The sequence below is a fragment of the Neomonachus schauinslandi genome, chromosome 13 (assembly GCF_002201575.2).
Source record: "Neomonachus schauinslandi chromosome 13, ASM220157v2, whole genome shotgun sequence".
Taxonomy (NCBI): Eukaryota; Metazoa; Chordata; class Mammalia; order Carnivora; family Phocidae; genus Neomonachus; species Neomonachus schauinslandi.
The window spans coordinates 21,640,219-21,664,840 of NC_058415.1; the positions used below are offsets into that span (position 1 = coordinate 21,640,219).

Consider the following 24,622-nt stretch of genomic DNA (forward strand, 5'->3'; position numbering starts at 1 on the left):
AGTGATTGTCCATGTGGCTAACTTAGGTATTTCACTACAGTCTGTGTTTCCAAATTTCTATATGACAGCCTGGATTGGTCCAGTGGAAAACTAGAAACTGAACTTCTCTTTTAAACCCTTTACCTCAAGGCCTCCCACCCCCATCTCTTTACCCATAAACTTTTATTTGTCCTCCATGTTATGAAAATCTACTTCTAAGTCTCTGATGTCAAGCTTAGCATGGATTTAACACAAAGGCACTATTTACATCAGAGACCATTTTTCGGGCGTGGTTTTGTCTGGTTTTGTTTGGTTGCCCTCCTCACACCTGTAACCTCAGACAAAATCAGGAGATCCATGTCATGGTTCTAATTCTTAGCACCTGTTTGATTCTGCCAGCCTCAGTTTTCCTATTCAGAAGGGGTATCTGAGGACAACACTCAGTCTTGGGACTGCTGAAAAGAACATTTCCTGGGGCGCCTGGCTGGCTCAGTCAGTTAAGTGTCTGCCTTCGGCTCAGGTCGGGATCCCAGGGTCCTGGGATCGAGCCCCACATTGGGCTCCCTGCTTGGCAGGGAGCCTGCTTCTCCCTCTCCCCCACCCCGCCCCGCCGCTTGTGTTCCCTCTCTCGCTGTGTCAAATAAATAAATAAAATCTTTAAAAAAAAAAGAACATTTCCTGCTCCGTCTCAGGTGAAGTATGGACTGCTGCCGGAAAGCCTTACATCACATCACTCTGGGATCGTAGCAGTGACTGGGTCAGGAAGGGCCTGCGCGGGCTCATCACACCCAGGTGGTTTCTAGGTCTCTAAAATGAATATATTTTAGGAAAAATAATTAAAAATATATGAGAAAAAAATAGCTGAAGTATAGAGCAAACTGAAATATAACATGATTTTAAGGGGTGCCTGGGTGGCTCAGTCGGTTAAGTGTCTGCCTTCAGCTCAGGTCATGATCCCGGGGTCCCAGGATCAAGTCCCGCATCGGGCTCCCTGCTCAGTGGGGAGCCTGCTTCTCCCTCTCCCTCTGCCTGCCCAACCCCTGCTTGTGCGCTCTCTCTCTCTTTCTCTCTCTGTCAAATAAATAAATAAAATCTTTAAAAATATATATAGCATGATTTTAAACAATGGATGCCAAAGACAAGTAGGAGCACCATGACAGAGTAGAAGATAACAATCCTACCACACTATTTTCCCCAGGACTAAGCAATACTTAGTCAATACAGTTTATTGGTTTTCAACCCTTAGAGCCAAACTGTGGATAAAACACAGAACACTTTGCTACAATTGTACGGCAAAATGTAAATGCTAACAGCACCAACAAAAGCAAACATGTTATTGACAGGAAGTGAGTTGTACAAGGGGAAAGGGCAAGGCAGAGCCACTATGGGGCACAGTCTCATGCATAGAGAAAATCATGAGATTAGGGTGAAAGTTAATGACGTAAGCAATAAATAATAGCTACTATTTCTTGAGCTTTCCTGTGTGTTAGACCCTAAAGGCTGCAAAAGCATTATTATTTGCATTATCACAAGCAACCCCATAAGGTAGGAAGTGATTCTAATTCAAGTGGCCCGTCACCGGAAATGGTGCTTTTAGCCCTATGCTATCCTTTCCGTCACCAATAAAGCCAGCAAAATTACATGAGGTTACTTACAAAAGGGAAGCAGCAAAATTAATTGAATAGGACGTTTTGGAAAGGAAGAGGGAGGGAAAACAGTGGGAGTGGAGTTTATCTTCCTCCATCATGTTAGAGTGGCAAAAGCATTGTCTAAAATGAGTATGACGTGAGGTGCCTGGGTGGCTCAGTTGTTAAGCCTCTGCCTTCAGCTTAGGTCATGATCTCAGGGTCCTGGGATCGAGTCCTGCATCAGGCTCCCTGCTCAGAGGGAAGCCTGCTTCTCCGTCTCCCACTCCCCCTGCTTGCGTTCCCTCTCTCGCTGTGTCTCTCTCTGTCAAATAAATAAATAAAATCTTAAAAAAAAAAAATGAGTATGACGTGATGCAGCATGATAGGCACAATGTTTAGAATTATGGGGGTGACATCAAAGTAGCAAAAAACTGTCTCTGGAGAGGGGAGCTTGAGGGAGAAGGTTGCATTTCAGGATCATTCAAGTGCCATTATGCTTATATATTATTTTCATAAAAACAAAAGAAAATGTCTATTTAAGAAATTGCTTCTACCGTGTCAGTCCATCAAAATATGAAATTCAAAATCATTTTTACCTCTATCACAGATTTGTTAAATATTTTCCTTATCAGGATATTACTTTTAGCTTGAAGTCTTTAAAAAAAAAAAAGTCAAGAGGCATGAATTTTTAAAAGTTGTCCCTGGGAACATCACCAGGCACGGCTGAGAGAGGATGCAGGACTATTAGAAGCAAACTGGATTTCAACCTGCTTCTGAGAGGCAGTTCTGACTACAAAGGGCAGGTGATTCTTTGCAGCCAGGGAGGAGGAGCTTTGATCCTCTGGAACTGCAATAAACAACTTAGAGTAAATGAATCAGGCAGCAGGGTGCCTGGAGGGGTCCAGTAGCCCCTGTTGTGCTGGTGTTGTTTGTTTTTACAGGGCTAATCTCATAAATGTTGCACTAGGCTCAGTGCTGTGCATTTTTAAGCTCAGTTATCATATTTTTCCACGTATTTACTTCATAAAAGTAGGCACTTAAATGCTCCTGTTAAAATGGGATCTCCTATGTGAATTGCTTGGTGAGGGCAACTAAGGCATTATTGCCTAAGGAACTCATTAAACATGCATATATATGTATATACCGTGTCTCCATCCGTCTCTCTGGGTATCTATCTATCTATCTATCTATCTATCTATCTATCTATCTACCTATCTACCTACCTACCTATCATCTGTGCATCTATCCTTATTTATGGAAGAATAACAACATGGCTCATAAATTACTTCCTTACCTTATTTTAACCTTCCAAAAATCTTGCAAGGTAAATTGGCCACGGAAAAAAGCCCTGAGTTCACTGAGACACTTGAAGGTTGGATCTACCGTTTGTCATTGCACAACTAATAAATGGTGCCGAGAATTCAACCCACATCTTCTCTGTCCTCCTCTCTTCCCTCTCTCTGCTGACTCTATGCCAGCCACATTAGTTTATAACTGCTCCTTGAGGGTATCAGGTACCCTTCCTCTGGGTCTTTGCAGTGATCATTCCCATTATCTGGAATGCTTTCCCCTCATATATTTGATTCATTCACCTCCCTCTAGCCTGTTCAAATTCCACTTTGAGTGAGACTTATCCTGTCCACTGTTAGAATTGAAAGCTGTGCCACTCTCTGCCTACAATCTTGATGCTCTGTGTGCTACTTTATTCTCCACAGCATTTGTAACTGGCTACCCTACCAGCTAATTTACATGTCTGTATTTTTCTTCCCTCCAGCTAGAATGAAGACTCCAGAGTCAGGAATTTTGCCTTTATTAAGTTTCTTGGAGATCCAGAAAAGCTTAGGGTCAGCCAGAACTGGGCATGATTGTAACGTATGTGAGTTGATGCTTTAGTGATTTAGATCCGAGCCGGGTTGATTATTGAAGAGGATCTTTTCTACTGCGTTTAAGCAGCACTGATAAATTCTCAGTAAACTGAAATTTACAACAATTATAGAGCAGGCAAGCGCTCTTTCTCCCCTTGTTCCTCCAGGCTCAAATCTATCCTCTCTGGGTGAAGTGGGAACATGTAAGAATGACTGGCCTAAGTCTAAATTAAATAAGGCACACAAGAGGGGTGCCTGGGTGGCTCAGTCGTTTAGCATCTGCCTTCGGCTCAGGTAGTGATCCCAGGATCCTGGGGTCGAGCCCCGCATTGGGCTCCCTGCTCAGCGGGAAGCCTGCTTCTCCCTCTCCCACTCCCCCTGCTTATGTTCCCTCTCTCGCTATGTCTCTCTCTGTCAAATAAATAAATATAATCTTAAAAAAAAAAAAAGACTCCTTTCTAAAAAAAAGAAAAAAGAAGACACACAAGAAAACATTTAAACATTTTTAAAAACTAAAATCATAGAAAGTGACTTCCTTTGACACATCAGGGGTTATCCCACTGCTAGGGAGGTCAGAGTTTGAAGGAGAGGAGAGTGAAACACAGAGGGAAGAGGCAAGGGTGAGTCACCTCATCTCTCCCTCCTTTGAACCTTATTTCCTCCTGGATTGTCATCCCTTACACTCAAAATGCAGACTTCAGGAGTCAGCACTAGCAGCCATAATACGTGGCTACTTCCACATCCCAGTCACTGAGATACAGAAAATTTTGCATAGTTAATGCAAAAACAAACAAAAAAAAAACCATAGTTGATGGTTTAACCCATCACCACTCACATAGTTACTTCTTTCTCCACTGTTGAGACAAAAAGACACATGAGCAAAGGCAGATTAATAAGAACAAAATTTTATAGATATAGAAGTATATATGCATAATCTGGGAAAGATAAGAGTCCATCGAGGCAAATAGGTAGGGGGGAAGGAAGTATCTGTAGACAGCAGTGGCATCCTGCCAGTTCCAAGACTCGGGAAAACTGGCCCGGAGCTTCGGTCAGCCAAGTTAACATCAAGCCAGGGATGGCACACACACAGCTGATGATCCATGCGGCTTTCTTCTATTCTCCAACCCTGGAACTTCTCGAATCTGGTGTAGTTCTAAACTGGGCTCATGTGCCCCTCACCTTCCAACACACACACACCCCTGCAGGGTGGTTCCTTCTGACTTGTTGTAGAAAGAGAACAGGTTAAGTTTCGTTTAAAGGGGCCGAGCCCGTTTCTGGTACAGCAAAGTCCATTTACTGTTACATATAATTTGCGAGGAATACGTGTTCCATATTAGTTGAGACTCGTGACAAAAGAAAGGAACTGTTTGGTGGTTCCAATGAAGCCCTAGGCAGGTTATGAAGGTGCCGTGCCCAGAGCATAGGAACAGTGGGCCAGGAGCCTTCAAACACATTACTGGCTTCTCCAAAGTCAGAGGAGTACCCTGACTAGGGGCATGCCCACGTGTTCCGAATGGAGATTTCTAAAATTCCATGGCACTATCCCCCATTGAACCATCAGTGCCATGGTTGGGGGTGCTCCATGTGGTCTGTGTGTATGGGGGACCATTAGTGTTTCCAGTCATAGTAGATGTGGTGCTGATCCCCATAGCACCACCTATGTTAGTGCTAGGTAGGCTCCAAGTATTCTGATGGCACCTGGTGACAGAGAGGCCTACCATCATAGATGCGGTACCTTCTCCACCTGTACCAGCTCTGTTTGTATCATGTGGGCCACTGTTACGCTGATGTAAAGCAGGAATACGAGGTTTTCTGGTCTTGGGAGTGATGATGTTCCTTTTCTTCACACCATCTGTATGCTGGGCAGGTGGGCCCGAGGTGCTTGGAGAGAGGTGAGAACTAAAAGTGGGTTGATGGATACAGTTGCTGCTGGTCCTTGAAACTACAACAGAGGTCGTGTGGCCTGGTGAGCCCCAGGTGTTCCGTAAAGGGGAGACACACATGTCTCTTGACAAAACTCTCTTCACTGTGGTGGTGGTTCCCCCACCTGGAGCAGTTTTTCTTTGTTTGGATGAGCCCTGGGTATGCTTATGGGTAGTGGGCATGCTAGAGCCTCCAACGGTGGGAATAGCATTGTTCTTTCCCAGTATTGCACCACCCATGTTTTGGGTGGATTGGCCCCCGGTGCTCAGATTTAAGGGGGAGACACACATGTCTCTTGACAAACGTCTCTTCACCGTGGTGGTGGTTCCCCCACCTGGAGCAGGTTTTGTTTGTTTGGATGAGCCCTGGGTACGCTTATGGGTCCTGGGCATGCTAGAGTCTCCAACGGTGGGAACAGTGCTGTCTTTTCCCAGTACCGCACCACCTGTTTTCTTGGTGGGTCCGCCCTTGGTGCTCGGATTTAAGGGGAAAGCAGACACGTCTCTTGACACATTTCTCTTCTCCTTGGTGGTGGCTCTCCCACCTGGAGCAGGTTTTCTTTGTTTGGATGAGCCCTGGGTATGCTTATGGGTAGTGGGCACGCTAGAGCCTCCAAAGGTGGGAACAGTGCTGTCTTTTCCCAGTACCGCACCACCCGTGTTTTGGATGGGCTGGCCCCAGGTGCCTGGATTTAAAGTGGAACAGGCCATGTTTCCAAATACTGGGACAGTACTTGCCCCTCCTACAGCTGCAGCCATGTTGTATTGAGATGGACCAAAAAGAGGAGTGGAAGTGGTGCTGGGTGCCCCCTTCTGTCCTGCCCCATAGTTGAGTGCTCCAGATGCCTGTGAGTGAGTGGGACCCGGGACGGACACCCCAAATCCAAAGCTCCCACCGTCCATGGGGGCTGCAGTTCCCATAAACACAGGTGGGCCCGGAGTAGTAGGTATAAGCAGTGAGCTACTGACCCCAGCACTGGGCATCCCAGTGGCAACTGCAGAGCCTACAAGACCTGATTGCATTATGCTGTCTTTGGGTAGCTGGGCTACAGGAGTGGTTGGGCCTATAGCTTGTGTTGGGGCTACTTGGTTTCCCAACAGGTAGGAATTGCCAGCCTGCTGCCCATTCTGGTTCCCAAATGTGGGCTGAGAGGTGATTCCTGGGGCAGAGTAGTTAGAAATTGAGGTCTGTGTGATGGCTGACTGTGCAGGTAAATGGGTAGAGTTATGGGCCACGGCAGTGCTGCTACTGGGTGGTGTGTTGTCAGAACCAGGAAGTGCATTGTAGAAGGGGAACTGGCTTGCCCCGGACTGAGGGGGAGACTGAAAGATAACGGCCTGTGAAGGAGGTGTGGTATCCATAGCATCAGGGTCAGAGTGAGGGTTATAGTTTGCAGAGGTGTTGCCTACTGCAGTGGTGGTGATTCCAGAACTCATGATGGATGAGCCAGTGGAAAATACCAACATTGTCTGATGTTGCCCAGCAAGGGTCCCATGTGTGGGCTGAGAGGTGATGATGAGGCTGAAGGGTTGATTAAGAACTGGGGTGGGGCAGGCGGCCCCAGTTGTTGAGCTGGTGGAGACTGGAACCTTTGCAGTCTGTGTCTGATTGCTACTGCAATGGCCCTGGGGTGATGAAGGAGAGCTTACCCCGGGGCCTGGGGGAGATCTGAAAATGATAGCATAAGAAGGAGGAGTAGTGTCCATGTCAATGACATCCGAACCTGAAGGACCATCAGACGTCAAATTTGCAGATGACTTGGCTGTGATGGCAGAAGGAACTGCCTTTGAAGTGATAGCCTGAACAAAAACAGGGCTATCTGGGGAAGAGACTGGAAGAGGCGGAGAATCTACACACATAGGGGTCAGGGATTCTCCTTTGCAGGAGGGCGGCTGTAATGAGAAGGTTGAGGTGTTAGGAGATGTGGAGTGGTCAGAAATAGGTGTTACAGCGATAACTGGATGCAGAGGGTCTCCATTCTTAAGTGGAATTTTCCCAGTGGGACTGGAACTAAGAGGAGGAGAGTTAGGATCAGTTTCCTGATCAGTATTTTCTGTTGGGGAAGATGGAGGAACAGACGGGATTGGGGGCCTGGCAGATAGGTCAGCCAAGTCAGGAGTAGGAACAGGGACTTGGAAAGTGTGAGTGGCCGGCGGCAGGGAAGACGAAGGGGCAGGTTGAGTGGCCCAGCAGCCTGCCAGGATCTCTGTTCCATCCTCCAAGACCTTATTCCTCTGACTCTTGGTATTCTTCAAGGTGCCCAGGTTTTTGTCAATAACTATGCAAGGAAGCTTAGGAGGTGGGGGCAACTCTCCTCTACCCCACTGCAGTGGTAATGGTGATGGCAGAGGCACAAAAAGCGGCATGGATATTTTCCTTTTGCAGGGCCTACTGGTGGCAGATACTGGTGGAAAAGAGTACTTTGATGAGATGCCTGAAGGCTTATCACCCTCTGTCTCCTTCCCTGGTAAGTGTGGTACGCTCTGGATAGGCTGGTTTTCAGCCACCACTTCCTTTGTTAATCTCTCCTGCAGCAAGGGGCAGCTCGGGGTTGGGTCAGAGAGCCTTACTGCATCTGTATCTGGCTTCCGAAGAGGAACAACATTGTCAGCAGGGCCATGTGAGGAGGTGACTACAGGGCCTTCAGAGGGGGAGCTCACCAGAGATATCTGAGTGTTTTCCCCCAAGCTGTCCCCCGGGGGGTTGGGAGACTGGCCCACAGGTGCAGGGCTGCCTTGGTGGGAACTGAGCACTCCACCGGTCTCCAGGGGCCTGGATGTCAACGGTATATCCCCACTGCTCTGGGGGGCCCTGTTCCCATCATCCTGTCCTCTGGTCTCTACAAAATCCTCCATCCCTTCTCTGGGCACTTCTTGGACCTTCTCCTCCATCCCCTTTGACCACGAAGGGGGTTGGTGATTGGATGGTACCGGCTTCACAGCCTCGACTACGGGCTCAGGTAGTGAACGCAGGACAGTCCATTTGCGCCCTGGAGGAGGGATCCTCACAGTTCTCGAGGGTCCGAACATCATGGATTTACCAGCAGACAGCACAGGTTTTTTCGGAGGGTCCCTCCAGTTCACTAAGGGGAGGAGGCCCAGAGGGGAACACACGGCCTGACAGATCGGATACCGCCTCTTTGGCTCCACGTGAAAGCTAGCTGGTAAAGCCCTATGATGCCGCTGGCATGGCCTGCGCCCAGGGCAGGGGGCAAGTGCAGGAACAGCAGGGTGGTCCCGGCCAGGATGGGCGGCTGCACAGGCAGGAGTGACCAGCGGGCGACAACGGCCTGCCAGGAGACGGCGGCGGGGCAGGGGAAGAAACTTACAAAGCAAGTTTCCCATGTAGAGCTAGTTGTGCGCTGAACGATCGCGAGATTGGAGTGTAAAACCCGGAGAGAGCTTCCGGAGCTTCTTACTCCTCTCGAGGTCAAGCGAGCACTGAGCAATGCAGCTTGGCGCTTGTGACGTGTCCCTGGAACACGTCACAGAGAAGGGCGGCGCATGCCCAGCGCAGGAAGTGAACACGCCAGAGGGCAAAGGGCGAGGCCCCGGAGCCCCGCCCACTAGCCTCCAGCCTAGGGACTTCCTGCTGCCTTTGGGAGTTGGTTAGCACCAAAATGGCCACCACGGGGTGTACTGGGTGGGACTGTGTGGGACTGCGGTGGCCCCAGGGCCCTTCAGCACCTGGGTGTGTGTCGCCAGCCCTTTCCCCGAGCAAGCCAAACAAGCCAAGCATGGGAGCCTCCCAATGCTGCGAGGGGATGGCCTGGGGCCTGAGGGAACTGCCCTGCTTCCCTGCGAGGCCTGGAGCCAGGCCACCAGAGTCACGTGCCAGGTGGCGGCGGTTTCAGAGCCGACTCTGAACCCTGACCCGACTAGAGGCTGCATCCCATGACCTCCCTTTCTGGCAGGCAAGTTCGTTCTTTCTTTTTAGGAATTTGGCAAAACAATAATGTACACTGCTTCTGGGGTCACAAAGATGGTAATGCCTTAGCCGGATTCGAACCCAGCCCGAGTGATCCCAGAGCTTTTACTCTGGAGTGTGTGTTACCATTTTTTTTTTTTAATTTTTATTTTTCATAGTTCTTAGGGTACTTAGCACAGTGCTGTACTTATAATGAGCCCAGGCGCTGCCCAGTATGAAGTCTTCTTTTGTTCAAATTGATCAGGGACCACACTGGATTCTTTTTTTTTTTTTTAAAGATTTTATTTATTTATTTGACAGAGAGAGACACAGCGAGAGAGGGAACACAAGCAGGGGGAGTGGGAGAGGGAGAAGCAGGCTTCCCGCGGAGCAGGGAGCCCGATGCGGGCCTCGATCCCAGGACCCTGGGATCCTGACCTGAGCCGAAGGCAGACGCTTAACGACTGAGCCACCCAGGCGCCCACCACACTGGATTCTGATCCCAGAAGACGGAGGTCATGGACCACCAGTTGTCAGCATAGCACTATCCTAGTCGTAATTCAGCCTTGCAGCCCCGCTTTGGTCTTTGGTCTACTTTGAAGGATCCAAATATGTAAGATTATATGTGAAGATTTTATGTAAATATATAAAGATATAGATAAATTGTGATCTACCTGAAAGGAATGCACCAGTGGATTATTCCATATGGATTAGAAACTGGTTTCTCTGGCCTTCTAGGAATATGTCTAGTAAGGCATTTCATTCATGTCTAGAAAGCAAATACATCATTCATTGCAAGTTAATAGTGGAGCAATGTAATGGATTAAAGTAAGATCAACACAATTTGGTCATTGTGAGAATGCCAGCCAGGTTCACTCTTCACCTGACGCTGTTGGCACCTAAATGGAATTCTAGAAATTCTTATGCCCAAGAGAGGAGACATACTCTTGGGTGTTTGGCAAGGGAGGAATATATTATTGTCTAGGAGCCGGAAGCTTCAGCATGATAAAGATTTTAAAAATCCTATAATACATGTGGCTTTACCTAGTTTGAACCTTGTTTCTTTGGCTTACTTCGTTGTTGTTGTTGTTGTTGTTTAAAGATTCTATTTATTTCTTTGTCAGAGAGAGAGCACAAGCAGGGGGAGCAGAAGGCAGAGGGAGAAGCAGCCTCACGCTGAGCAGGGAGCCCGATGTGGGGCTTGATCCCAGGACCCTGGGATTATGACCTGAGCTGAAGGCAGATGCTTAACTGACTGAACCACCCAGGCGCCCCTTTGGCTTACTTCACTTAAGTGTTTTCTCTCTCATGGGGCTGATGTAGGACATTAGGAATATGACATGCAGAAGTTTCAGAACCAAGAATCATATGATCAGTAAAAAAATATATACACATTATAAAGTTTTATATATATTTATTTTTTATATTTAAAATAGCATTGGACATGATTCATTTGTTACAAAATTAGTTTTAGAGCTCTGTTGATGAGATTCCTTTTACAGTATGTTAGAGCAAATTTGGACTTCCATCCCCAACAAACTTTGAGGTTGGAAGGACACAAAAGGTCTCACTCAGACCCACATTCTCTTCGAAAAAAAAGAAATATTATAAGCCCTTTCTAACCTCTCTAGGAGCAGAAATGATTTACAGCTATGACATTTATCCATAATTCCTTGATATCATTTGAAAAGAGGTCAATAAGGAACAATTTCTTGATTTTGTTTGTTTGAACAAAAACAGCAAGTTTGTACAAATTTTGGGCAAAGATTTCTTATAGAAACTCTGAAAAAGGTGGTCACATCAGACATATTTGAAAACAATAAATTACAGTCATATTATTTCTTTTTTTTTTCCCAAGAAGGAAGTATTAAACATATGATGAGTATTAGGACTTCAGGACAATAAAAGGAAATTTGGACAAGGATATCCCAGAAAAATCTACCTCTTTATTTGTCTTGTCAAACGGGAATAGGGACAAGGTGCTTTTTTGAAATATAGGCCATTCTCTTACTTGTCCTTGTAAGGCAAAATAATTTAGATGGCAGGTGGTTATTCTGAGATAATATGGCTTGGCAGAAGCAAACATGTTGAGACAGAATTTGTCAAGGTAATTTTTTTAAATGATTAATTTAATCATTAATAAAAATATTTTAATAATAACAACAATTTATAGTTGCCAGGAAGATTACTTCTCATTTGACAGTTTATAAAGCGGTAATCTCCAGTTATGGCAAATGAAGCCATGGGTGGGCAGCCTTGGATGGAATTTGTAGTAGTGACAGTGAACTATAGCTAACAACCTGTGGTTGACCACTCATTCCCTGTTGCCTTGTCTTGCTCGCCAACAATCTCTTGTAATTCATACAGAGTAATATGGAGGGCAGACCGAATGATCCATGGAGCTCATTAAATGAACTTTTATTCCCTAAAATAACTTTTGTCTCCTTGTTTTCAGCTCCTCTTCTCTCTTCTCTTTACTATAACCAAGACTCAGGAGAAGTAAACTGGCTTTGTGTAGCCCCTTCTCAGGGTGGTCTTTTCTGGATCATTCTATTCATCACTCCTACATTTCACTTTTTGCCTTCTGGAAATGTATCAAAATCTTTCTGTGGCTGATGACTTCCACAATCTCTTGGCTTTGATTGGTATTAATTTTGGTATTTCTATACTTTGATTAAATATGACTTCAGAAGGAACAGAAAGTAAGTATGTTTTTCTGGTCTACCATCTAGAACTGAAAATACCTGTTGATTTTAGCATCCAGTATTCCCATAGAAAAAAAAAAAAAAAACCGAACCTCAGCATTCACAGATGTAACATTCAAGATTTCAACTTTTATTGAGAAATCACTAAGGATTTAAGATGTAGTAATTTCTAATGGGAAAATAATATCTACCTCATGGAGTTGATTTGAGGATTAAATGAGATAATGACATGAAAATGTAAAGGTGAAAGTTTTATAAAAATTTTTTATTTTTTATTTTTTGCTATTTCACTTTGAAAGTTGTTTATGACATTGCTTATGTGAGAAAATGCCTTCTGGTTTACTGTTTTGAAAAACAGACTATTTTTCAATAGATCAATGGAAATGACATTATTTTTGAAGGTTAGAGGTAAAAACACAAATGTTCCTTGACACCTGTATAACTTTATAATATTTTCAGCAAGTAATTTACTCATGTATTCCTCCTTCCAGTTTTGTCGGGGACCTACTACCAGCCAGCTTTGTATCAGGTACTGGAAAACATTTTTCAAGTTTTAAATATTTTGGGCTTTGTGAGCCATGTACAGTTTCTGTAGCCTCTTATTCTCCTTCTTCAGCCACCTTTCAAAATGTAAGAATCATTATTATCTCATAGATCATACAAAAATAGGCTAAGAACCCGATTTGACCTGTGAGCCATTTTTCACTAATCTCTGCTCTACATCTTCACTGAGTAGAAGGTACATCTCTTTGAGTAATTCACTTATTATTATTTTTTTAATATTTTATTTATTTATTTGAGAGAGTGAGAAAGAGCACAAGCAGGGGAAGGGCAGAGGGAGAGGGAGAAGCAGACTCCCCGCTGAGCAGGGCAGGGCTCCTTCCCAGGACCCTGGAATCAAGACCTGAGCCAAAGGCAGACGCTTAACCAACTGAGCCACCCACATGCTCCAATAATTCACTTCTTTAAACCAATCTTTGCTCTTCGTGATCTTGTCTTTACTCCCCTTCAGCCTCTAATATGGCATCCAGAGAGCTTCTGTTAAAACATAGTTCAGATCATATCACTTAAATCTCTTTAGCTGCTCACTCAAGACAAAAACGAAATCCTCAAAATTCCTCTACAGCCTTAGCAATCTAGGCCTCCAACTTCCTTTCTGAGTTCTTCCTTCTCCTCTCCACTTTGCTCACTCTGTCCTCCACACACTGACATTCTTTCTGTTCCTTGACTATTCCAAGTACACTCTTGCCTCTGCTTTCCATCTGACTGTTGCCTCTGCTTGTAACATTCAGTCTCCAAATATGTACATTGCTGTCTCCCACATTCACTTTATGTTCTTTCTTAAATTTCATCTTCCCCAGTGGCAACTGGGTGGCTCAGTTGGTTAGGCATCTGACTTTTGGTTTCAGCTCAGGTCATGATCTCAGGGTCGTGAGATCCAGCCCCGCATCAAGCTCCTGCTCAGTGGTCTACTTGCCCCTCTCCCTCCCCCACTCTTGCATGCACTCTCTCTCAAATAAATAAAATGATTTAAAAAAAAAAGAACCCAAAAAACTTTAAGACATTTTTTATCTTCCCCATAAAGCCTTCGTTGATCATTTAGTTGCAAATTGCAACCTCTTCCCATTAACTAACAATGTTCATCTCCCTTCCCTGCTTTCTAGTTCCCTTTAGCACTTACCTGACATGCTAGTTATTTTATCCATTTATTTAATTCTTATTTATATGTTTGTACTTAAGTTTATATATTTGCTTCTTTATTTTTACCTCCCCCCCCCCCACTAGAGAGAGGGGGTATTCATCTGTGTTGTTCACTACTATATTCCCTAAACATATCTATAAAACATACTGAAGAACAGTGCCTGAAATCTGGTAAAGGATCAATAAATTTTCTTGACTAAATGAATAATTGTGTGCATAAATTAATGAACAAATCTCCAGGGTTTCTGAATTGAGGATTGATGCTAAGAGGAAGGTTGGGACAAGGTACTGCAAGAAGCAGTATTTGTAGTTCTCTGACAACTAACCTAATACATAGGTTTTTGTTAATTTAAGTAGGTTTAATGGAAGCACTGGGAACTAGTTTGGGGACACACATCATCTAGATTTTTATAGTGCATTGGTAGAGTTATTTGTCAAGTGTGTACAAATAACAGTGAAAATACATGTGTTCATATTTACCTCTATTACTTTAATACTTTACAAGAGACCCTCAAAGTAGGGATAGCAAGTATTAATATCCTTCCTTTATGATCCTTCCTTTATGATGAACTTACTTTGCTCAAGGTTACATAATAATTTAGTTGTAAATGTCAAACTAGACTCAGAGTTTTTGAGTGGATCCTCCCTAGAAACCCATGACATTAATAAGACCCACAAAAATTCATTCAGCATCCAGTGATGCCCACACTACAGACTTATTTATGGGCCATCCATTTTAATGAAGAAGTGAGTTAGCTTATACAAGCAAAAGTATATTGTTTTGTCCTCCGTTAATATTAGTAATGGAAAAAGTAGGCTCTAACACGTTTAGGATGGATTGAGACCATCATATCTGCATTATAGGCATGTGGATGTTTAGCCAGGGTGTCTTCCTCTGCCGCTCAGAATTCCCATAGTATATAGTGACATGTATTGAAACAGATAAGGGGCTTTGGGGTAATTGGAAGTCCTTCAGCATGATTTTTCGAGAAGCCGTACCTATAAAATGAAAATAGTTGGTTTGGACACTTGTAGCTATGAAGAATTTGTTTGGACCTTAATTTTCATGGTAAATGAAATGAGCTTATTTTCTATCTGCCGCCTCCCATATACCTTTCTCCAGCCTCTTGCTTGGAAAAACTTAGAAATTCAAAATCAAGATAAAAAATAAATGACAACATAAATGATACCTGGGATATTTTGTTAGCTTATATGAGCATGCAGAATTAAATATGATCTAGGTCAAATGTTTATTTTAGTTTAATGTTGTATATTGGGGTGGAACCTCCAAGATACCAGGAAATGGGAATTCACCTAACCTGTTTGGAACTACAGCCCATACATACCTTCAATTACCAATTCTGCTCTTTCTATAGAAAGATCTTCAGGTACCACTGTTTTTTATGTACCTAGTATATATCTCATTTGGTTTTAAGAATTTTCCAGATACTTCTTAATGTGCAGTGCTCCAATTCCAGTCTTGCCAAGTCCTGCACCAGCTACATAGAATGGAGGACTTTTCTTTCTCTGTATTATTCAGAACCCAATAAAAGAATAATGGAGTGGGATGGCCGATAACATGGTTCTTGTTCCAAATGTGCCATAAAATAATTGTGTCCCTTTGGGAAACTCATAGTTATTTTGGGCCCCTTTCCTTTTCTTTATTTTGAAAGAGTTGTGCTAGATGATTCAAGATGGCATGTGCATTCTTTGAGTAATATTTTAGATGCTACCAGTATTCTAAACAAATGAAGACAACTACACATGAAGCTGTGCAACACGTTTTTAGAGCTGCCTCAGTTTTACAAATGATAAGATGATAGAACACAGCAGAAGTAGATGATTTAACCAGAGGCTCCAAAGTAGATGGAACTAAACCACCAGTCTCTTTTTTTTCTGAAGCTCATTTAGCCAAAATATAGGCTTCTGAATATTAAGCTGTGAAGCATATTATCAGTATGTTTAAGAGAGGCTATTCTTATGGGATTTCCAATTAATGGCAGGAAGTTTTGAAATTCTTACACCGTCATCTGATCCTGTGAGATTCACAGTTCTGTTTTCATGTCAAACAAGTCCTATCAGGGCCATGTAATCATCTAAATTTCTGGTTGCTTCTCTGAACTAAAATACTGAACCTCTTGAGGTTTTCTTCTTGCTATCTGAAATTTATGCCAGATAAGGCTTTTTTAGAGAGTACATTCAGGTTTCTATATTTCATGTTAAGAAAGACATTCAGTGAGTCAGTGTGGGGGTTAAGCCCACCTTCTCAGAGTGATATTGAGCTCCTGATAAAATATAATCGTTACTAGACAAATTTCCTCAAAATAGAAAAGTAGTTATCTCAGATTTCTAATACCAAATAAGTATTTTTACGTTTTACTATAATACATGTATTTATTGTACCTACTAGGTATGATATATACATATAATGGAATATTATTCAGCCTTAAAAAGTAATGACATTCTGATACATGCTACAACATGGATGAACCTTGAAAACATTATGCTAAGTGAAGTAAGCCAGTTACAAAAGGACAAGTATATGATTCCACCTAGCTGAGATATTTAGAATAAGCAAATTCATAGAAACAGAAAGTAGAATAGTGGTTTCTAGGAGTTGGGCTGAGGGGGTATTGGGGGGATGTTGTTTTTATGGGTATAGAGTTTCACTTTGGGATGATAAAGTTCTGGAGATGGATGGTGGTGATGGTTATACAACATTGTGAATGCACTTAATGCCACTGAATTGTATATTTAAAATTTTATGTGTATTTTGCCACCATAAAAGAAAGACTAAATGTGTGATTGAAGCACAGTTTTTATATACAACACAAAAAGTGTGATCCATGAAAGAAGAAAAATTGATTATGTGGACTTTATTAAATTTTTAAATGTCCATTCTATGAAAGACGGTATTCAAAGAATGGAAAGGCAAGCCCCTGGCTAGGAGAATATATTTTCAAAACACGTATCTAAAGAAAGATATGCATGCAGAATATTCAAAGAAGTAGTAAAAAAAACAAAAACAAAACTTCACAATAAGAAAATAAACTCCCCAAATTAATTAAAATGAATAAGGCAACGTGAGTAGACACCTTAATGGATAGTATATATAAATGAGAAATAAGCATATATAAATTGCTCAACATTGGTGAATTATTGGAAAATGATATGCATTGTGCATTAGAGAAAAATAAATTAAAACACCAGTGGGATACTCCACTCATCTAGTGAAATGGCTCGAATACCAAAAACTGACAATACCACTTCATGGTAAGGATGTGGGACAACAGGGAATCCTATTCATTCCTGACTAGGAATTCAAAGGGTACAACCTCTTGAGAAGACATCTTGCCAGAAAAAAAAAATTAAAAATAAAAACAATAAAGTAAAATTTTACATTATGTATATTTTACCATAATAAAATAAAGGTTAAATGTGTGATTGAAACTAAAGCAAAAAACCTCAAGAAAAGAAGACATGGAAGGATGACAAAGACAAAGACAATAAACCATTTCTTAATGACCGAACAACTGTTAACACTAAGATGTCAGAACCAACAAATTGTGAATAATAACTGAAAGCCAGATCCTCAGATAATTTAATCCTTGAGAAAGGACCATGGAAATAGAAGGATAAGAGAACTCAGAGCCATCACCAAATTAATTCCAATAAACTTGATCACTGAAACAGCATTACTCTCTTGTAACTTTTTTTTTTTAAACATTTTTTTTTTTTTTAAAGATTTTATTTATTTGACAGAGACGCAGCGAGAGAGGGAACACAAGCAGGGGGAGCGGGAGAGGGAGAAGCAGGCTTCCCATGGAGCAGGGAGCCCGATGCGGGGCTCGATCCCAGGACCCTGGGATCATGACCTGAGCCGAAGGCAGACGCTTAACGCCTGAGCCACCCAGGCGCCCCTTTTTTAAACATTTTATTTATTTATTTGACAGAGAGAGAGCAGAAGAGCACAAGCAGTGGGAGAGGCAGAGGGAGAGGGAGAAGCAGGACCCCGCAGAGCAGGGAGCCCAATGTGGGGCTCGATCCCAGGACCCTGGGATCATGACCTGAGCCGAAGGCAGACGCTTAACCAACTGAGCCACCCAGGCACCTGTCTTGTAACTTTTAAAAACTCTTTGTACATTGTTATATGGATAAGAACATTTTAAGCAAAATGTTGAGATTACCATTGTTTGTACCTTCCTATTGATTTCTCATCGCCAAATTTGAATTCATCATCAAACACACTGGGTTCTGCTTCTTGAATATCTTTTATTTGTTCTCTGGTTTTTATGGCAGGTCCTTAATATTTCTTGCAGGAGTTACTAATTCTGTTTTCTTCTCCCTTGAATGAGTCCTCAAAGTTTCCATTAAAGTAGTCTTGCAAAAATGCAGATGTGATCTATCAGTTGAGTCATTGTTCAGTGGCTTTCTGTTTACAGAGATTCATGATGCCCAATTTATGTAATCATTATTCCTGCTACTCCACACTTCACTTTCCTGGATTATGTGAATAGTTCAGTATATTGGATTATGCTTTTCCTTCCTCCAGGAAGTCCTTTCTCCCTGTTGTGCACCTGGAAAAACCCACTGCATTTTTCAAAACTCAATTTACAGGGTATTTTTATTGTGAAGTCCTTTTAGTGTTGTGATCACACTCTCCTTGCTACCATTGCACTTTTGCATGCCTGGTTATTGCGTTGGCTACACTGTATTTTAATTGTATTTTTTACATATCTCTGTCTTCTCCTAGGCAACATTCCTTGAGACCAGGGACTGACTTTTTTCGTCTGTTGATATTGCCTTAGCATGGTACTTGGTGTACAGTGGCTAGCCATAAAAATCAGATTTCAGTAAATGAAAAGTAGTTATATACATATTACTTATTATCACTTTACAGATATAACAAAAAAAATGTGAATGTTGCTGCTTGAAAGCTCACCTTTAGTAAATGGTGGTGGTACTTGACTCCACTTAACAATGATTTTTTTTCCACTATTTTATGCATTCCTACCTTATGTCTCTTGTTTATTTTTATGTATGTCTTTATGACTAATCCAGGAAAAACAGATGTGAGGGTGGAGGTAGGCCACAGGCCATATTTGCTGGAACAGTAAAGAAATGGTGTGTATTTTTGGTAAGAAAGTCCTGAAGCATACAGGTCTACATTCTCCCTCTGAGTCATGTAGAGGGATCTGCTTCCAGAGAGTTTTATTAGCAGCTAATCAGGATGTTTTTGCAGAAGCCTCCTGATTAGCTCTTAGAGTACTAAGAGTAAATCAGGGTTAAAGTAGTTTCTGATTTGTTTTACATTGTAAATGTGTTTTTTTTTTTTTAAATGCTGGGGGGGGGGTGGGGAGTACCAAATGTTCCTCCCCCACTTCGGATAATTTAGTCATGTCAAGAGAGCTCCTTAGATACTTTAAGCTCTGCTTCTTTATTTACTATGCCTGTAGGGTGGTCAAATGATGTATATAGAAAGTTTAGGAAGAATTAACTGGGTATGCTTGCCTTGACTAACTATGTTCTCTTCCTTGAGAGTGCGAGTGGGTGTCTTCTGTTTCTCCCATCCTGTGTATTACAAGTTGGTAATCTGCCCAATTCTGGAGTTCAGTTATAGGGCCATTTAGTTCTCATTCAAACTGGGGTTCTCAAACCTGGGTTATCAATAACAGTAAAAGGAATATTTCAATCTCTGTCTTTCCTCTTTTATTTCCTAACCTACTCCAGACCTAGATGTAATAAGGTTGTTGTACGTTATTAGGATCATTGAAAGATGCTAACATTTGGTGCATTACCTGGGAACACAGAAATAAAAAGGAGCAGAAGTTTGGAAAGTAAAATGTCTATGTGGAAAGTGTCTTGGTACTGCCAGAGAAGATAGTTTTGTTCCTTGGTCTTTCTTACATGGCAGGACATTGTGACCTTTGGAACAGTTTGAACATATTTAGGTTAGGTCAGGCAGATTTGTGCAGTAAACCACTAACACCTGGGAAAGGTTTAATGCCTGCTATATTAGTTCCCTGTGGCTGCCATAAAAATGACCACAAACTTGGTGGCTTAAACAACAGAAGGTTCCTCTCTCATGGTTCTGGAGGCCAAAAATCTGAAATCAGGGTGTCAGCAGAGCTGTATAGATGTTCTAGGGGAGAATCCATTCTTGCCTCTTTTAGCTTCTAATGGTTGCCAGCTTCCTTGGCTTATGACTACATCACTCAGTCTCTGACTTTGTCTACACATCACCTTCTCTATGTGTCCATATCTTCCTTTTTTTCTGCCTCAAATCTCCCCCATCCTTCTTGTATAAGGATGCTTGCTATTTATTGTATTCAGGGCCCACTTAGATAATACAGGATGAAAACCCCATCTCAAAATCTTTAACTTAATTATACCTGCAAAGACCTTTTTTCCAAATGTGCTAAAAATCATAGATTTCAAGGACTAGGATATGGACATGAGGGACCATATTTTGGGGGCCATTATTCAACCCACTCCACAAGCTGTAAGATACTTTGATTTTGGCTGATGACCTCATGGAGAGTGGTAGTTTCTGTAGTCACTTAAGTAAAGGTCTGGCTTAAAGAAAGGGGGCCTCGGGGAGTTGCAGGAGGCTGACGAATGACTAGAGCAGAATAAAGAAGGAACCAGGGGGATCTTCAGGCACTGGACTTTAGGGTGCCCAAAAGTTTACAGGGCAGGGAAGTCTTAGGCAGTTGCCCACCTAGCTTACTTTTCAGTATGGCTTTCCTAAGTAGGTTTGATTGAGACAAAGACTCAATTGTAGGGAAAAGTTTTACAGGACTTGTCAGTATTGACATATATGGCTTGCCATAGGTCAAGTGACTCCATTTAGTGTGTGGACCCATTGACTCTGGATTTGTCAAATATATATGAGAAAGAAATGTTCTCTAAGAGGCGGCCTTCTACACTCTATACAATTCATAGCAGCAGGCAGTGAAAATGGCCACAGTGGCACAGGAATGTAAAACATATACTTCAGGGACTGCAGATGCAATGCCATTGGATAGAACAGCTAATCAGTTTAGTACTGCAGTGTGAGCAACAGGGTGATCAGAGAGGAAGTGACCATGTATGATAGATGCACAGTACTGTGCACTGTACGTTGCAAATTCACAGTACCAAATGAACCTCATGCTGAAAGAATCCTCGTTCTAAGTTCACAGGTCAACAATGTCAGATAAATAGCATAGATTAGTGGGCCTCCTAGTGAGGCTAAAAATCAAAGACTATCTTTCTCTCCAATGCCATTGAGTTTCTGCTATGTTCTTTGGGCACATTCTGTACCAGGTTCTGGGAACAAGAATTTGCCTAGTTCAAGTGTTCTAGGGATTGGGAGTTGGCTTGCTTTCTACGTGTTTTGGTTGTAAGGCTTAGTTCTGAAAAATCAAGTTTTCTTACTAACTCTCTATCTTCATTAAAGGCTTGATTCATGAGAGACCAGTGAAACAGCTGAGGGGCCTACACCCATGCCAGTGAGGGAAGTCAAAGCTACAAATTCCAGGAGCCCTTGATCCTACTCAGGCACTGAGAACCTTGCCACTGAGAATGAACCAAATAAGACATTTGGGAGGATTGTTGATGAACATTTAGTATTTTGGACTTTTAATTCACAATAGCAAAGAAACATGATTTCAGAATTGGGCTTTGATACTTTGAGATCTTCATCTGTAAGAGGGTTTGTTCTGTGTCCTTTAATTTCTCCCTGAAGAATTTGATAATGGCAAAGGTTTACTTTCAAGTTTGGGACATTTCTGTGATTCTCAGATTGTATTATTGGAATGACTTTATATATTTAATCTTAATTTGTCATTTAACCTCATCAAATTTCTGTAGTTAATTGTAATTTAGGATGGCTAATACAGTGTAGGGTTTTCATCAGTGGATATGAATAGCTTTGGAGTTAAGTTAATTAATTAATGCAGTTTCTCACCCATATCAGAGACTTCGGGATGAAAATCTAACTTGCCCACCAGTGAGACTTAAGGGCGTATTTCAATGAGTTAAGTAAAAGCAGGGGAGTGTTGGTGAACATTTTTCTTCTTCATTTCTAATATATCCTCCATGGGAAAGGAATTTGATTAGTATAACTTTGACCTACCTGCCCTTTTACTCACTGATGCGGGTGGGTGAAGTGGCCTACTTGACAGAGTTGAGAAGAATAACTGACCATGCTTTGCTCAGTTCTTCTTTTCTTCATCTTGGAAGTGAGACAAAAGTTCTTGCTCCCCAGTGCTGCATGGGCATGGGTCTTACATAGGTCTTGTATATATGAATGTGGCTGTAGAAATGTTGACAGACACACATATTGCATGTATGGCCCCTTGTTTAAAATGCAAGGAAAAAGTGCTTATATTAAAAGCATTTAGACTGGGGGCATCTGGGTGGCTCAGTCAGTTAAGTGTTCAACTCTTGATTTGGTCTCAGGTCATGATCTCAGGGTCCTGAGATAGAGCCCCATGTCAGGCTCCCCACTCAGTGTGGAGTCTGCTTGAGATTCTCTTCCCTCCCCCACCCCCAGAAGTCTTGTCCACTTGGAACCTGTAAATGTGACCAAAGACATTTTTTTTCAGATGCAATCAAGTTGAGATGAGGCCATACTAGATTAGGGTGAGCCCTAAATCCAGTGCCTGCTGTCCTTATGCAGAGAAGGATTTGGAGACACACATAGACAAATAGAAGGAAGACAGCCATGTCACAAAAGATGCAGAGATTGAGGTGGTGCAGTGTTGCTGCCAAGAACAAGGATTTCCAACAACCACCAGAAGCTGGAAGCGGCAAAGGATTCTCTTCTAGATCCTACCAAGGGGCATGGACCTGCTGGCACCTTGATGTGGGACTTCAACCCTCTAGAACTGTGAAAGAATAAATTTCTGTTGTTTAAGCCACCCAGCGTGTAGTACTTTGTTATGGCAGCCCTAGAAGGTTAATACAGTATTTAAATATGAAGTTTTTCCCTTTTTTTCTGTAGTCCCTCTCATCATGACCTGAGCCAAAACCAAGAGTTGGATGCTCAACTGACTGAGCCAGTCCGGTGCCCCACACAATTCCTATTTTGTAGTTTGCATATGTGTGTGTGTGTGTATTTGTAACCGGACAGTGGAAATACTGTACAAACTAACTCAACTGTTTTTATTTATTTTATTTAATTTCTTGATAAATACACATTCTACCTTCCCTTTACTGATGAGTAAGGAAGGACTAAAAGGAAAAGGAACTGTGGGTTGCCCTCTCTTGTCTTTTCCATGTATGTCATCATTCTCAGCATAAGTAGTTGGCTAATACTGGGAAGTAACACAAATAAGAAAGGATAGGATAGGATTCTTTGGCCAATCTTGTTTCTTAGAACATAATCACTTTCTTTCTGCATTAGAAGTAACTTTTGATTCTGAGGTGCCTGGGTGGCTCAGTCAGTTGAGCATCGGACACTTGATTTTAGCTCAGGTCATGATCTCAGAGTCATGAGATTGAACCCCACATCGGGGTCCATGCTTGGCAGTGGAACCTGCTTAAGGTTCTGTCTCTCCCTCTCGCACTGCCCCCTACCCCCTCTCCCTCTCTAAATAATAATAATATTTAAAAACATTTTTTTAAAGTAACATTTGGTTTATGTGGAAAGTGTGGCATCTCAGAACTGTTAACACCTTCATTTATTCAGTTGTAGATGTGACCATGAACACAGATTTCTGGTGGGCCCACAATGCATGGGAACTCGGTAAGACTCCAAATGAGTACAAAATAAACATATTATGGAAGCCACATGACAAGCAGGTAAAAGCTATATATGAATGTGGCTGTAGAAATGTTGACAGACACACATATTGCATGTTATTGCCTCTGCTCACATGCATAATCTATTGTCCCATTAGCTTCATACACAAAAGATAGATAAAATTATTAAGAATTTCAAGACAGCAACAGCATAACATTAAACCAAGCATGGGGCCATTCTAAGTGTAGGGCCTGGGCATCTACATGTTATCTCATAAAACCAATCGTGAGTGACTTTTTCTTTTTAATTGTAAAAAACACATAACATGAAATCTCCCCTCTTAGGTTTTTAAGTATATAGTATAGTTAACTATATGTACATCGTTGTATAACAGATCCCTAGAACTTTTTCAGCTTCAAACTCTATACCCATTGAACAGCAACTCCCCATTTCTTCCTCCGCTGAACTCCTGGCAGCCACCATTCTACTTTCTGCTTCTATGAGTTTGACCACTTTTGATACTTCGTGTAAGTGTTATTGGTCCTTTTGAGACTGGCTTATTTTACTTAGCATAATGTCCTCCACATCCATTCTTGTTGTAGTATGTGGCGGGATTTCCTTTGTTTTTAAGGCTGGATAATATTCTATCATATGCATATACCATATTTTGTTTATCACTTCATCTGTCAATAGATTTTTCAGTTGTTTTTAACCTCTTGGCTATTGTGAATAATGCTGCAATATACTAGGAATACAAATATCTCTTCAACATCCTGTTTTTAGTTCTTTTGGGTAAACACCCAGAAGTACAATTCCTGGATAATTTTTTAGTTTTAATTTTTTGAGGAAACTCTATCCTGTTTTCCATAGTGGATGTACCAGTTGACATTCTCACCAATAGTGTACAAGGGTTCCAGTTTCTTCCATCTCACCATTTGTTATTTTCTGTTTTGTTTTGATAATGGCCATCCTAACAAATCTGAGGTGATATCTCATTGTAGTTTTGATTTGCATTCTCCTGATGATTAGTGATATTCAGCACTTTTTCATGTGCTTATTGGCCATTTGTATATCTTCTTTGGAGAAATGTCTATTCAAGTCCTTTGTCCAATTTTAAAATCAGGTTATTTGTGTTTGTGGGTTTTTTTTCCTTGCTATTGAGTTGTAGGAGTTCCTTATATATTT

At 42.1% G+C, this 24,622-nt stretch overlaps 1 protein-coding gene across 1 annotated transcript; it reads right to left on the bottom strand.

Moving 5' to 3' along the window:
• Window positions 1–4,995: 4,995 nt before the first annotated feature.
• On the bottom strand, window positions 4,996–8,739 carry LOC110579732 (nuclear pore-associated protein 1-like). Its single transcript, XM_021689388.1, has one exon. It carries the CDS (start codon window positions 8,737–8,739, stop codon window positions 4,996–4,998), a length of 3,744 nt encoding a protein of 1,247 aa, XP_021545063.1.
• Window positions 8,740–24,622: the final 15,883 nt, after the last annotated feature.